General features: G+C 39.6%; 1 protein-coding gene across 1 annotated transcript in view; it reads left to right on the top strand.

Annotated features, from left to right (window-relative positions):
* Positions 1-12,032, top strand: part of PER3 (period circadian clock 3) — a 23,369-nt gene that overhangs the window by 4,570 nt on the left and 6,767 nt on the right. The window contains 14 exon segments of the mRNA XM_009333495.1: positions 1,689-1,831; positions 2,212-2,290; positions 3,023-3,129; positions 3,378-3,534; positions 4,486-4,591; positions 5,023-5,148; positions 5,910-6,036; positions 7,118-7,262; positions 7,882-7,971; positions 7,973-8,007; positions 8,486-8,671; positions 9,307-9,558; positions 10,105-10,841; positions 11,952-12,032. Of these exon segments, the coding sequence (XP_009331770.1) occupies positions 1,689-1,831; positions 2,212-2,290; positions 3,023-3,129; positions 3,378-3,534; positions 4,486-4,591; positions 5,023-5,148; positions 5,910-6,036; positions 7,118-7,262; positions 7,882-7,971; positions 7,973-8,007; positions 8,486-8,671; positions 9,307-9,558; positions 10,105-10,841; positions 11,952-12,032 (2,371 nt within the window).

Raw genomic sequence — 12,032 nt, 5'->3', positions numbered from 1 at the left:
CTGTTGTTACAACTGACCAGTGTGAGCTCGTGGAACTCCATTACAAAATTGGCTTATTGTGTTTAATATTGGCATCCAGCAGGACATTTTGGATATCTTTCCCATAGCGATGCTTAAACTCGCATGGGGATAGAAGGAAAACTGTTCATACATGTTTCTTTTGGACCTATCAGTTTCCTTCAGTACTGTTGTGCAGGAGAAGAATGATCTTGTGAGAAATTGCTTCCCCTTTTACAGTTTGAGAATGGAGGCAAAGGGTGTTTTGCTTAAGATTGCTTGAGAGTTTGTGACAGAGGCAGTAACAGAAACTCAGTCACCTGAGTCCCAGTATGAAACCTGAATCATGAGATACTACTTGCTATTACTATGGATGCAGTTTGTTGCTTTGTGCCTGGCTAATCTTAGTGCTAAAAGAAAAGAAAAAAAAAAAATTGAGATTGGCCTGTAATCTTCAGTGCAGACTCGGGTGGTCTCTTGATTTCATTAAGAATTGTTTCCTTCTGAGCAGATATAATACTTATTCCATCTTTCAATCGATCATTGATTCATTCATCTGTGTTTCAAAAACCCGAGCTCTAAAATCATCTTTGTCTCTTGAATTGTGTAAGGGCACTTGGAATAAATATAGCAGGACAGATATCAATTCTAAGTTGGGGGAACTGTTTGTAGGATACATAAATGTTTTGCAATAGTTTTTCTTTAGATTTTCATACGACATCTCTCCTTCCTTTATATAACAGATCCTTTTGATTATGTGGGCTTCATGAGTAAAAATATTTTTTCACAAGCACACACTAGGTTTAAGTATGAAAATGTTTTTTTGTGGGTTAAACTTCCACTATATCCAATTTCCATTTGAATCTTCCCCTCCCCCCCCCCCCCCCCCCCCAAAAAAAAAAGGGGGGGAGCTGTCAGTAGTAGTTTTTATGACACTAACTTCTCTCTAGAAACATTTTACAAAACTAAGCGTGGAATAAGAAAGTAATTTTTTTGGACATTATCATTTCCACTAAAATTTATCTCAATTCTTTCTGTCAGAGCTGGGTAAGATACTGCAGTTAGGTGAAAAAGCACTTGCAATAGAAACAGGCAATCACTAATGCAGTTGTTACAAAGTCCTGGTTAAGATCTCATCATCTCATGTTGTGTGCTGGTACTGCTCACACGTGTTCTAGGAAGACAAGTTCTCATGGGAGGAGGACAATCAAAGAACAACAACTACTTGTGAACCGAGGCTGGAGGAGTCTTACTTAATGTAGGTCAGTGAAACAAAACTTGAGAGAGACAGATTTTTTTTTTCCTCCCTAAAAATGGTACAGAATAAACAACAAACAGAAAAAGAACTGTTTAACTTGAAGGAGAACACAAGACCAAATGAGTGGTTCTCATGAATACGTTTGGACTGAGAATTAAAGGTGGTCTTTAACCATTAGAGTAATGGCATTTCTAGAACAGCCTCTGAATGCAAGTATTAGAGGCAAAATACCTACTTGGTTTTAAGGGGAGCAAGACCAGTATTGCTGAATGTGTTGGCCTTGGATCGCGAGGGAGTGTGCATAGGACCTCAGGAGATTTTGATTATCTGGGTCTGTGCGCTCAGCATAACTTCTCTGTGCAGGGCACTCAGCCCTGGCATAAAGTATCCAAGTCTTGGAACCAGTGCATTAATCCCTTTTACTTTTCCTCAGGGGTGGTAAAGATGAAGAACAAGAAACGTGTTGTTACCCCTTCCGAATCACCCCGTACTTGGTCCATGTGTGTACTTCTGTCCATGTGGATGCAGAATCCTGCTGCTTAGCTTTGGCTGAGAAAATTCACTCTGGATATGAAGGCAAGTCAGGACACTTCAGTGAAAAAACCAAGCCAATAGGAAAATGCAGTACATGGAAGTCTGCTTCCTTTGTTTAGAACTTGTGCTTGGGTAGTCTCACCCATGTAACTTCTGATTTGTGTGTATGTACATGCATGCAAATGCAGAACATGTGTGCCTTCTTTGCAAGGCCCCGAAGCATTTGACCTCTTCTCACTGTTTTTATTTTTGAGAGAAGTCTGTAGCACCTAAAAATTTGTAATGTTTCTATGAGTTACTGGTTGGAAAGCAGTGAACAATTAAAAAATTCAGGAGCGCTCTATCGTGAGCAAAAGTAACAGTTAGGTTTTCTGTCTTAGTGCATATTTTGTTTCAGTAAATATTTCTTTTTCTCTCATTAGCTCCTCGAATTCCTATGGATAAAAGAGTCTTCACCACCACTCACACCCCTGGATGTGTTTTTCTTGAGATAGATGACAGGTGAGATTTCAATCTTAAGGCCTGTGAGGTGTGTATGGAGAGGTAGCAAAAAATCCTTTGGTGATGCAGCTGGAGACCCAAGTAAAGTAGTTGAGCTGTCCAGTTGGCAATAGTTAGTTACACAAAGTACTTTTGTGTTAGTCCACTCATGGAAAAACATCTAGAACTCCACGGACCTAATCCCCTTTGTTGTCTTAAAATGTGAATTAAACAGAACTGCAGTCAGTTTTCGTTATCCAGGGCAATGGGGACCAACACAGACAGTGGAAAACCCACACAATGCAAAGCTCTGGGGATTGCAGTGTGGAGATACAGCTGTACTGAGCTGGGTTGAATAAATGTGGCCAGACTAAAGCTGTCTCCTGCAAAGCCACAAGACTGTTTCTATAACACACTCTGCAGTATCCATGTCGGATTTCTTACTGACGCTTTGCCTGTGACCTGTTTCTTCAAGATTCCTTTTTCTTTTTTTTTTTTTTCTTTCATACAGACAAGCACAAAACTGCCTGCAAGTGTGAAAATCTGTTAGATCTCCAGCCATAGAAATGTTTGTCATTGGCATTTACATGTCTGCATTGTGCTGGAGGATTATTAGATGGGCTGGAAAATGTTCTGTAGCCTTACTTCATGCCATTGTAGATCATGCATGGGGACTTAACTGACAAGCAAAGGGTTAAGGATGTAAATACTCAAAACTATATTATAATCAGTGATAATGTGTTTGGGTTTCAGAGCAGTGCCTTTGTTGGGTTACTTACCTCAAGATTTAATTGGAACATCCATACTGATGTATTTGCACCCAGAAGATCGTCCTTTAATGATTGCTATTCACCGGAAAAGTAAGTACAGTTGCTTTAAAAGGAATTTCTACTGGTTTTAACATTCTTCATTATCATATTGCTTGACGTGTGACTGATCTGCAGTCTAGACAAAAATAAATTAATTAATGAATTAAAGCAACTAGTTTGAGATCAAAGCAAATTCAAACCCCAAGTTTTTAAAAGACCCCAGTTGTTAGTGTTTGTACTTGCACTACTGTGTCATAACGTAAACTAAACTTTGTTTCTTGATTTATTTTTTTTTTCAGTCCTGAAATTTGCTGGCCAACCCCCTTTTGAACATTTACCTATTAGATTTTGTACTCAAAATGGGGATTATGTCATACTGGATACCAGCTGGTCCAGTTTTGTGAATCCTTGGAGCAGGAAAGTAGTGTTCATCATTGGCCGACACAAAGTCCGGACGTAAGTCAGATGTAGAATTGTTCTATTAAAGTGCTTTTCATTGAATACTCTGCAAAACAAAACAGTCTCAGTACTGAACTAGAGACGTAATGTTGCTCCTGCAGTCTATGACAACTACCTAGCATCTGTCTTGCAGCCCGTTCCATCAGAACAGCATTAGACTTGTTTATTAACTATGAAAATAAGTAAATTACTTTGAAGTAAAAGGCAAAGCCAACTTTTTTTTAGCATATGTTTTTGCACATGGTTGATGTCCAAATACTGTGACAATGGACATGTCTAAATCAAAATACCAGTTTTAGACAAGCCGAGTAAAAGCTAAAAAGCAACGTAAAAAGTAGATAACTAACAAATAATTAGTTGACATTCATTCACGATTGGCTCACAAAAAAAACATCAATTGACAGACATATAGCCAAAGTCACCTTCTGGCTTTTTTTTTTCTGGAACATTCACTTGATACAGAATCTAAATATTTACCAAGGTAACCTCTTTTAAAAATGCATGTAGTATTGAATGTGCAAGTTAATTTTTCAGATGTTTTTCCTTAGTTGCCAAGAGATTTGGAAATATGACTGTCTGCCTCCCTCTTACCTGGTTTCTTTTCTAGGAAATGGCTTTTTGGGATGGCCTTTTGACTTTTTTATGGGGTGTGAATTTGTCTTCTGAGCGAAGGAGGCAGAGGGGTAGATGCTTGTCAACCTTAACTCGTGTCACTATGCTGGTGTGCTGACTTCCCTGGGACTTCACATGAAGCACTGCTCTCGTAGCACTTGCCCCACTACCCTAGCAGAGCTGCTAGTGGAACAGATGACATCCCTTTGTGTTGATTCAGCGAAGCAGTCAAAATAAAATAATGATAATAAAAAGAAGAATCTGTTCTAACTGTTTATGGCTACCTTTTCTTCATCAAATTAAAATTAATAGTGAAATTTTGTTGGCTGTCTCCAGAAGCCCTCTGAATGAAGATGTCTTTGCTGCAAGAAGTAAAGAAACAAGCAGTGTTGAGAAAGAGATAAGAGAATTGCAAGGACAAATTTACAAGCTGCTTCTGCAGGTAAAGAAGATGAAAGAATTTCAAAACCAGCTGGCCTTCTGAATGAGAGGCTAAAGAAACTTGGGTCTGTTTAGCAGACTGCTTTGGGGATGATCTTTTAAAAGGTCTGAAAGGAAGGTTCTAATGGAGACCGGCTTGTATGACAGCATTAAAAATATGGCTCTGGGTAGCCCACCTGATTAGAAAAAAATGTTTTGTTTGACATATTTGCCAAGTCTTTATGTTGAAAGATAAAGCTGCATCCTGAAACAGCTTTAAGCATGGTAGAGAATTTTTCCCAAGCAAGTGGTAGAGCCCAGAGCGATACTGACTTTTCACTTAATTTTCTTTGTTTACTTGAAGTTCTGTGTTGCACAGTATGTTGTTCCCTTTTTTTTGTTCTCAAAGAGGATGATTTTTTTTAATTACTATTTTTTTTCCCCCTCATACAGCCAGTTCACAGCAACATTTCCAGTGGTTATGGAAGCCTTGGAAGCAATGGCTCTTATGAACACTATATCAGCATAGCATCTTCAAGTGACTCCAATGGGAATTGTGCAGAGGAAATACAGGAACCAGTAAGTCTATGAATGTGTCACTGCCTGCGGAGTAGTAAAAATACAGTTTTAAAAATGACAGTTGTTACTGTGTATATACGCACTACTCATCATGAATTTTACTGAAGTGGGAAGAAACAGCTATGTTCAAGCTAAATGTACTTAAATTGGTCAATTATAGAATGCTGGCTTTTGGTTTTTGCTCCTAATTTTGCTGACTAAAATGAGCAGATAACTACTATGGTAGTTCACTAAAGTAAATTGAAGATTTGCTTAACATCAGCCTTCTCAAAGAACCAGTGGACTCAGAGAGAAAAAAGTGGAAGAACCATGGAACCAGAAGGAGGATTGATGCATGTGGAGGGGTTTCTGTTTGCTTGGGATTTTCTGTTTTGTTTTAAAAAGGGCACTAGAGGTACAGTGTAGACTGCTATAGAAGAGAGTGGAAGCAGTGCTGTCCTAAAACAAGCATTGCAATTACCTAATTTCCTTGTGAGGCTCCTGGGTAAGTCATCAGCTTATTCCCACTCTCAAGGCTTGCATCAGTGTTAAAACACTGAAATGCTGAGGCTGTTTTGAGCTTTGTCATATAGTTAATCTAATTAAATTAACCATGATAATTAGATTCATTAAATTTACAAATACCAATAGATACCAGGCTTAGGCTGACAGTCTACTCCCTTTCAGTTTGGAGAATACAAGAACCCAAGCCCATCTTAATGGTCTCCTATGGCCTCTTTTTATTCATTTTATTCTGACTTCACATTTTCATGTATCTCAAGATGACATTGCAACAAGTTTGTGCAGATGTCAACCGAATAAAGAATCTGGGACAGCAGCTGTATATTGCGTCAAGGAGCAAGCCACAGAATGGAAATGAACAGGCTGTGAGCTCAGAAATTCTAGGAGGTAAGTTAATGTAATTACGATCCTTAAGATAACATGAACTCCTGTACATCTATAGACATGAGTTTAGCTAGCTGGTGTTATACTGAAGAACTTAAGATAGCATTTTAGCATGGCTTAAATGTGGGAAGTGGTTTTGTTGTTTTCTGTTTGGTTGGGGTTTTTTTAAACAATCAAAAACCAAACAAACAAAAAAACCCGAAAACCACCCCAAAAAAACCCTCAGCAGATGCAATAACTTTTTACGGCTCCCTGAGATGTGGAGGAACATTTTTGTCTCTTTCTAGGTTAATAGACTTTTTTTTTTTATTTTAACATTTTCTAGTGAAAATGCAGCTTGCTCGTATCAAGTATAAGTCTACTATGGAAGCTTCCCTTAGTTACTTTATGTGGACTCTCGGAAACAGTCCCTAGGTTGGAAAACACTCCCCCACTTCCCACTGAAGTAGTGGTTTAGTTACTGAGTGCTTAGTATTATGCTAACGCACATTATTTGTGGTCAGTACCTAACACAAATATATGGAGAAATCCGGATGCTTCCTCAAATATCGTAGGAATCTGTATTAAAACATTTTGCACTGTGATATTCTCTACAAAAGTTACAATTAACTTCTAGTCTTGTTGAGAAGAGGATTGCACTGTGAATGTTGATACTACTCTGACCAGTGTTATCTATGCTATGAAAAGCTGTAAATTACTGTTAAATAACAGGTTGGATTCTGTGATGTGTAAACTGAGAGAAGAGTAATGTTACTTGCAGCTTTGTTCACAATTTAAATACAATATTTTTTTTCTACGCTGTTTTCTTTGTGTTTACTAGTTGTTCTGAGTCAGTGTTTAAGGTGTTGTGTGGAGTTTTTTTCTTTTTAGGCATTCTTTCCCCCTTCTCCCTCCCCTGCCTCGAAACATGTGAATTGAGATGAAAACGCAGAATAACTTAGTAATGAGAGCTGTGCTGTCATAGGCCATATATCCCTGTATAGTATATATGTATCCCAGTATATATATATATACACGTGTGTCTTGGTGGGGGTAGTGTTTAGATGCTTTTGAGAGCAGCCTTTGAGGATTTATTCTTTTCTAGGGAAGAGGCACGCTGCTTCCTGTTTTCTTCAGACATTGAGAAGTGATAGCACAGAAGAACCAGGCAATGCATTTTATGATCATTTAAAGAAGACTCCGCGTGTTCCTTCCTATCAGCAGATCAGTTGTGTTGATAGTATCATCAGGTAATAAACTATGAAGCTATTTTAGTGATACAAGTTTAAGATTAATTGGTGGAAGGTAAATATCCAAGCAGTTTGCATTGGTCTAAATTCTCTGAGTTTTGAGTTGTGAGATAAATTTGGGATTGTTTGTAAAGCTTTCTGCCTCTCTGGGCAATCCATCCCCAATGCTCAGTCGATCTGAATTACACAGTAACGAAGAATTTAGGGCCTAAGATTCTGTTTGCAACTATTGATGTTTGTCTGCTGCTAGTTTCACCATTGACGCAATAGGAGTTTAAGAGAATTGCGATGGGCATAATATGTCAACGTCTTCTCAATATACGCTTTGAGAACATCCATATAAAACAGAAAGTTGATAGAATTTATAAAATGTTGGTATTTTTTAACCCAGGGGATAATGTTGTCTTTTTTCTTTTTTCTTTTTTTAAAGAGTAATTGATAGATTTTATTTAAAATACTCCTTGGAAAGCAGATACATGTCCAGAGCTTCTTGCAGTGAATTTAAAATACTAGTTAACAACCCCTGGATCTCCAGTTTGGATTGTTCAAATGTTTGTCTCTCCAAATGGAGAAAAAACACAAAGTAGGGAGAGCTTCCTGTGATATGCTTTTATTTCAGATATCTAGAGAGCTGCAGTGTTCCAGCATTGAAAAGGAAATGTAAATCTTCTGCTAATACATCATCATCATCTTCAGAAGATGACAAGCAAGTCCCAAAGGCAGCAGGAAGCCAAGGCATTGGAAGGTAACACAAAAGTATACTGACAATCATAATAGAACCGAAACAACTGATTTATTTTTTTATATGCCACTGTTGTACATTCCAAGGTTTATGTCCACTTCTTAAATTGTTGTCATGCTAACAGCACAAATATTTTGGTTATGTGGTAAATATTTGCTTACCTTGTCTAGAACTCACAATTAAGTGTAAGCTACAATATTAAGTCTTTGAAAGTAGAACGCATCAAAAGAACTATTGTTTGTTGTTGCTAAATGAACATTCTGTTGCTCACTCATTTTATGCCATGCTTAGTATGTGCTGACGTTGCACTGGCATATGAATATTACGTTTATTTGTATATAAGACTGTCTTATTTAATAGTCTGCATAGTTACTGGTTGTTTCTGAACCAGTCAGACTTGATGAATTGGGAGCATAGTGCTTGGAATGAAATTCCATGTAGAAACTTTGTCGTTTACTAATAAATACTGCTATCCTTTCAGCAGTTAATGCCCAAACTCCAATATCTGCTGATCGGGAAGAGATGCTGAAAGACCAGACAACTGCAGGCATTGTGGGAGCTCCTCTGGCAGAGCTGACCCTGTCCAACAAGGCTCCAAGTGTGGTGTCTGTCACCAGTCAGTGCAGTTACAGCAGCACTATAGTGCATGTCCCACACCCTGAATCAGGTACTGTTCACACTCGCAAAACACTGACTTGACTCACTGATTTTTAAATTTATACAATGTTTCCAGACTGAAGTACACAGATTGTCCATTTGAGATAAGTTCTCATGAATATGAACTCTGAAATATAATTAAGGTATTTCTAGGGACACTGTGAAGAAAACTTGAGCCTGGAAATTTTTACAGTAGTTTAATAAAACCTAGTTTAACAGAGTGCACTACTTCCTTTCCCCTTTAACTTCATCACATGTATCTCAAACACAACAATGTGCTTTTCGCCATTGCGGATTAAAACATAAATGACTAATGGGCCAGTGTTACTTCATTTTAATGCAGAAAGAAGCATAAAAATTAGTATTTAACTGCTGTTGTACTAAGAAAGTATGAAGAAAGAACTGCCTCTGTAACTTCAAAGTGAATTTGAAGTTTTCCAGACCATGCAAAGTAATTTGCTCAGTTGATGTTAGTGTAACTATATTTGAGTGTAAAGGGTGTTTTCTCCCCCTGCCTCTGCAGCCTGTATCTGCTCAGTAGCTCAGACGAGATTGTTTTCTATGTAACCCTCTGAGTGTTGTGGGAGGTCACACCAGAAGGCCAGAGCAAAGAGTGAGTGATTTATTTTTCTTCCCTCTTCAAAGAAGTGACTACAATGGAGGATACTACTGTTGGAAGTGAACAAATTGAGCTGCCTCCTGTGAATGCTCAGAGTCTCACTATGGTACCTGAGGACTTAAAGCCAGTTGGGCTAACAAAAGAGACATTGTCAGCCCACACTCAAAAGGAGGAGCAGAACTATGTTGACAAGTTCCGCCAGAGGATCTTGCTCTCTCCATTTAGGACTTACCTTCAACAGGAGAGCAGAAGTAACAACGGACGTTCCTGTGGCCAAGGTAGGCAGCAGCTTTGAGAAATAAAGACTTATTAGATGACTTACAAAGACCAACCTAGCCGTGGAGTCTGGTTCTCCTTTGTATGATTTAGCGAGTATCTTACGATGGCTGCAGAGTACTTCCTTTCAACTGCCAAGGCTTGACAACAGCATTGCCCACACAGAAGGTCTGCTCCATCTTGGATGTTGCTATCTTAGACTTTTCACAAAGCAGATAATTATTGGAATAAACCCTGCAAATCCCAAGTAGTTTATTGCCTCCCCTTGAAGGAATGTAAGAGGTCTGATTGGGATAAGCCAAAATGATGGATAAGAAAATTGATGACATGAAGGAAAATGTTGTAGATATGTCAGCAAATCCATCACTGTGGTGTATGGAAGAATTACCCAGAGGAAAGTCAGCTCTCCAGATAAACCACACTCAATTATCTGGATGCTTTTCTGTCTTTTTAAAATTTTTTTTATTGTCTTCTTTTTCTGCCTCTCCCCCACCCCCCACCCCGGGTCTGTCATTTCAGTGAATGTGTCTATTTTTCTTCCTCCTTAGGAGATTCTCCTTCAAAGCAGATGAGCCCAGCTAGCTGTAAAAAAGGCAAACATGGAAAATTCAAGCGCCAGAAACCTCAGAGACAGCCCTCAGATAGCCACTCTTCTAGTAAAAATAGAAATAGTCTTCCATCTGAGAAGAGAACAATTCAGAAACAGTCATTCTCTCCTTCAGAAGTGTCCTATCTGAGCTCCTCCAGTATGAATGTCCTTCCTCCTCTGGGATTTCCTGTCTATTCGGATCCAGTATCTAGTTTTCCAGCCTCTTCTGTAGGAGAGGAGCTTGTCCTTCACTCGTTAAAACCTGAGTCCATGTCATCATCACAACTATGCTGTGAAGCACAGTCATGCCCAGCACTTCATCCCCCAAACATAGGCACGTTTATGGCTGTATTTTTTCAGGGTTTCCCCATGTATGCCCAGGTGCCTCAATATGTCTTTCTTCCTAGCCCTCAGTATGTTTATCCCCCCTCTTCATATCCATGCACTACACTACCTCCAGCCCCCCCTCCTTCTGCTCCATCACCAATAGCACTGCACTCTGTGGATCAGCCCTTTCCAGCCTCTTCTGCCACATCCACGGAGGACCAGCAAGAGGGCCAGCGTGACCAAGCCCTACTGCTGAGTAGCTCACGGAGCAGCTCCCCACTTCAGCTGAATTTGCTTCAAGAAGAGCTGCCAAAACCTATGGAGCTTTCCACTAGTAGTGATGTTAGAGCACGTACAGAAGCTAAATGTGTAAGTAACAGGAATTTTTAATGTAGAGGAGAAACTCTTGATGTTCACGGTGTTCAGTCACCAAAACCAGTGATGATGATCTGTGTTTCAGGGTCAACAGATTTTGCTAGCTGCTTTTTCCAGTGACTGTGCTATGTAGACTGCAGGGCACAAATAGCACAGGAGGCGGAGAAAGCTGTTTATACTTGCGCCCATGGGAACTTGTAACAGTACAGTGTTGGCACTTAGCAAATGACAGAAATGTGAGATCTTCTGGTCTAGGCTGCCACAAGCTGCTTTTGCTCAGCATTTTGGCAGGAGCCTTTTCAATTAAATTGTTGGCAGGAATTTTGGGTTTGGGGCTTTTATGCATGTGGAACTTGGTTAGTGCTGCGCAATCCGCATCTTTTTTCACCCAGTCCCACAGTCTCTGTGGAGAACCAAAACAAAGGGAAGATAAACTTCTAATTACTCCCTCTGTCTCCCAGGGATGCAGCTAATGAACGAAGAACAGGGATCCGTGTGGGTCGGTTTCCATACATGGGCATAGAAAAGGCCTCTCCAACTTCCGCGGTAAACTCAGAGGCAGGAATCTGAGCTCTGCAGGCAAGGAAAAAAATGTTGGCTCCTGAATCCAGATTGGGCTGGAAAGGCTGGATCAGCTGAAACTGCAGGGTAGGGTCCTGAAAGGGGAGTTGGTGTACCTGTAGCTGCTGAAGCGGTGAGCTTCACATAGTGAATCAGGGGAAGACTCTAATTTTCCCTGTAGCGCACCATTGCTTGATGTGTGTGGCTGCTTCATGCCATCTAACAGGACACAAAGGGAACTGACTCCTCTCTTGTCAGCAGAAAATATTAACTTAATGCAACAGTACAATATCTTGACCCAGTGGGGAAGGATCTACAGCAGAAACCGGTAAACTAGAGTCCAGATGTTTGTTCATTTCACCCATGAAGAGTGTTATCCTGAGTTCTAGACTGCCATTCATTTTCAGAGCTAGAAACTCCAAACCTATTGAATTGACATGAGAACTTGGTCAACATGTGACAAATTCAGTAAATGCACAAACTTCCTTTTTCAAACTTAAATGTAACTTCCATGGATGTGTTTGTTTTGATTTTTGTCTCCAGGACAATGATCCAGAAGATGGTGGTAACAGTGCTAGCCATTGTGCTTCTAGTGAATTTACTGACCACTCGCTGTATGAGGAC

This window comes from Pygoscelis adeliae, unplaced genomic scaffold, assembly GCF_000699105.1.
Source record: "Pygoscelis adeliae isolate BGI_AS28 unplaced genomic scaffold, ASM69910v1 Scaffold370, whole genome shotgun sequence".
Taxonomy (NCBI): domain Eukaryota; kingdom Metazoa; phylum Chordata; class Aves; order Sphenisciformes; family Spheniscidae; genus Pygoscelis; species Pygoscelis adeliae.
This window is presented reverse-complemented; position numbering and strand designations above follow the sequence as displayed.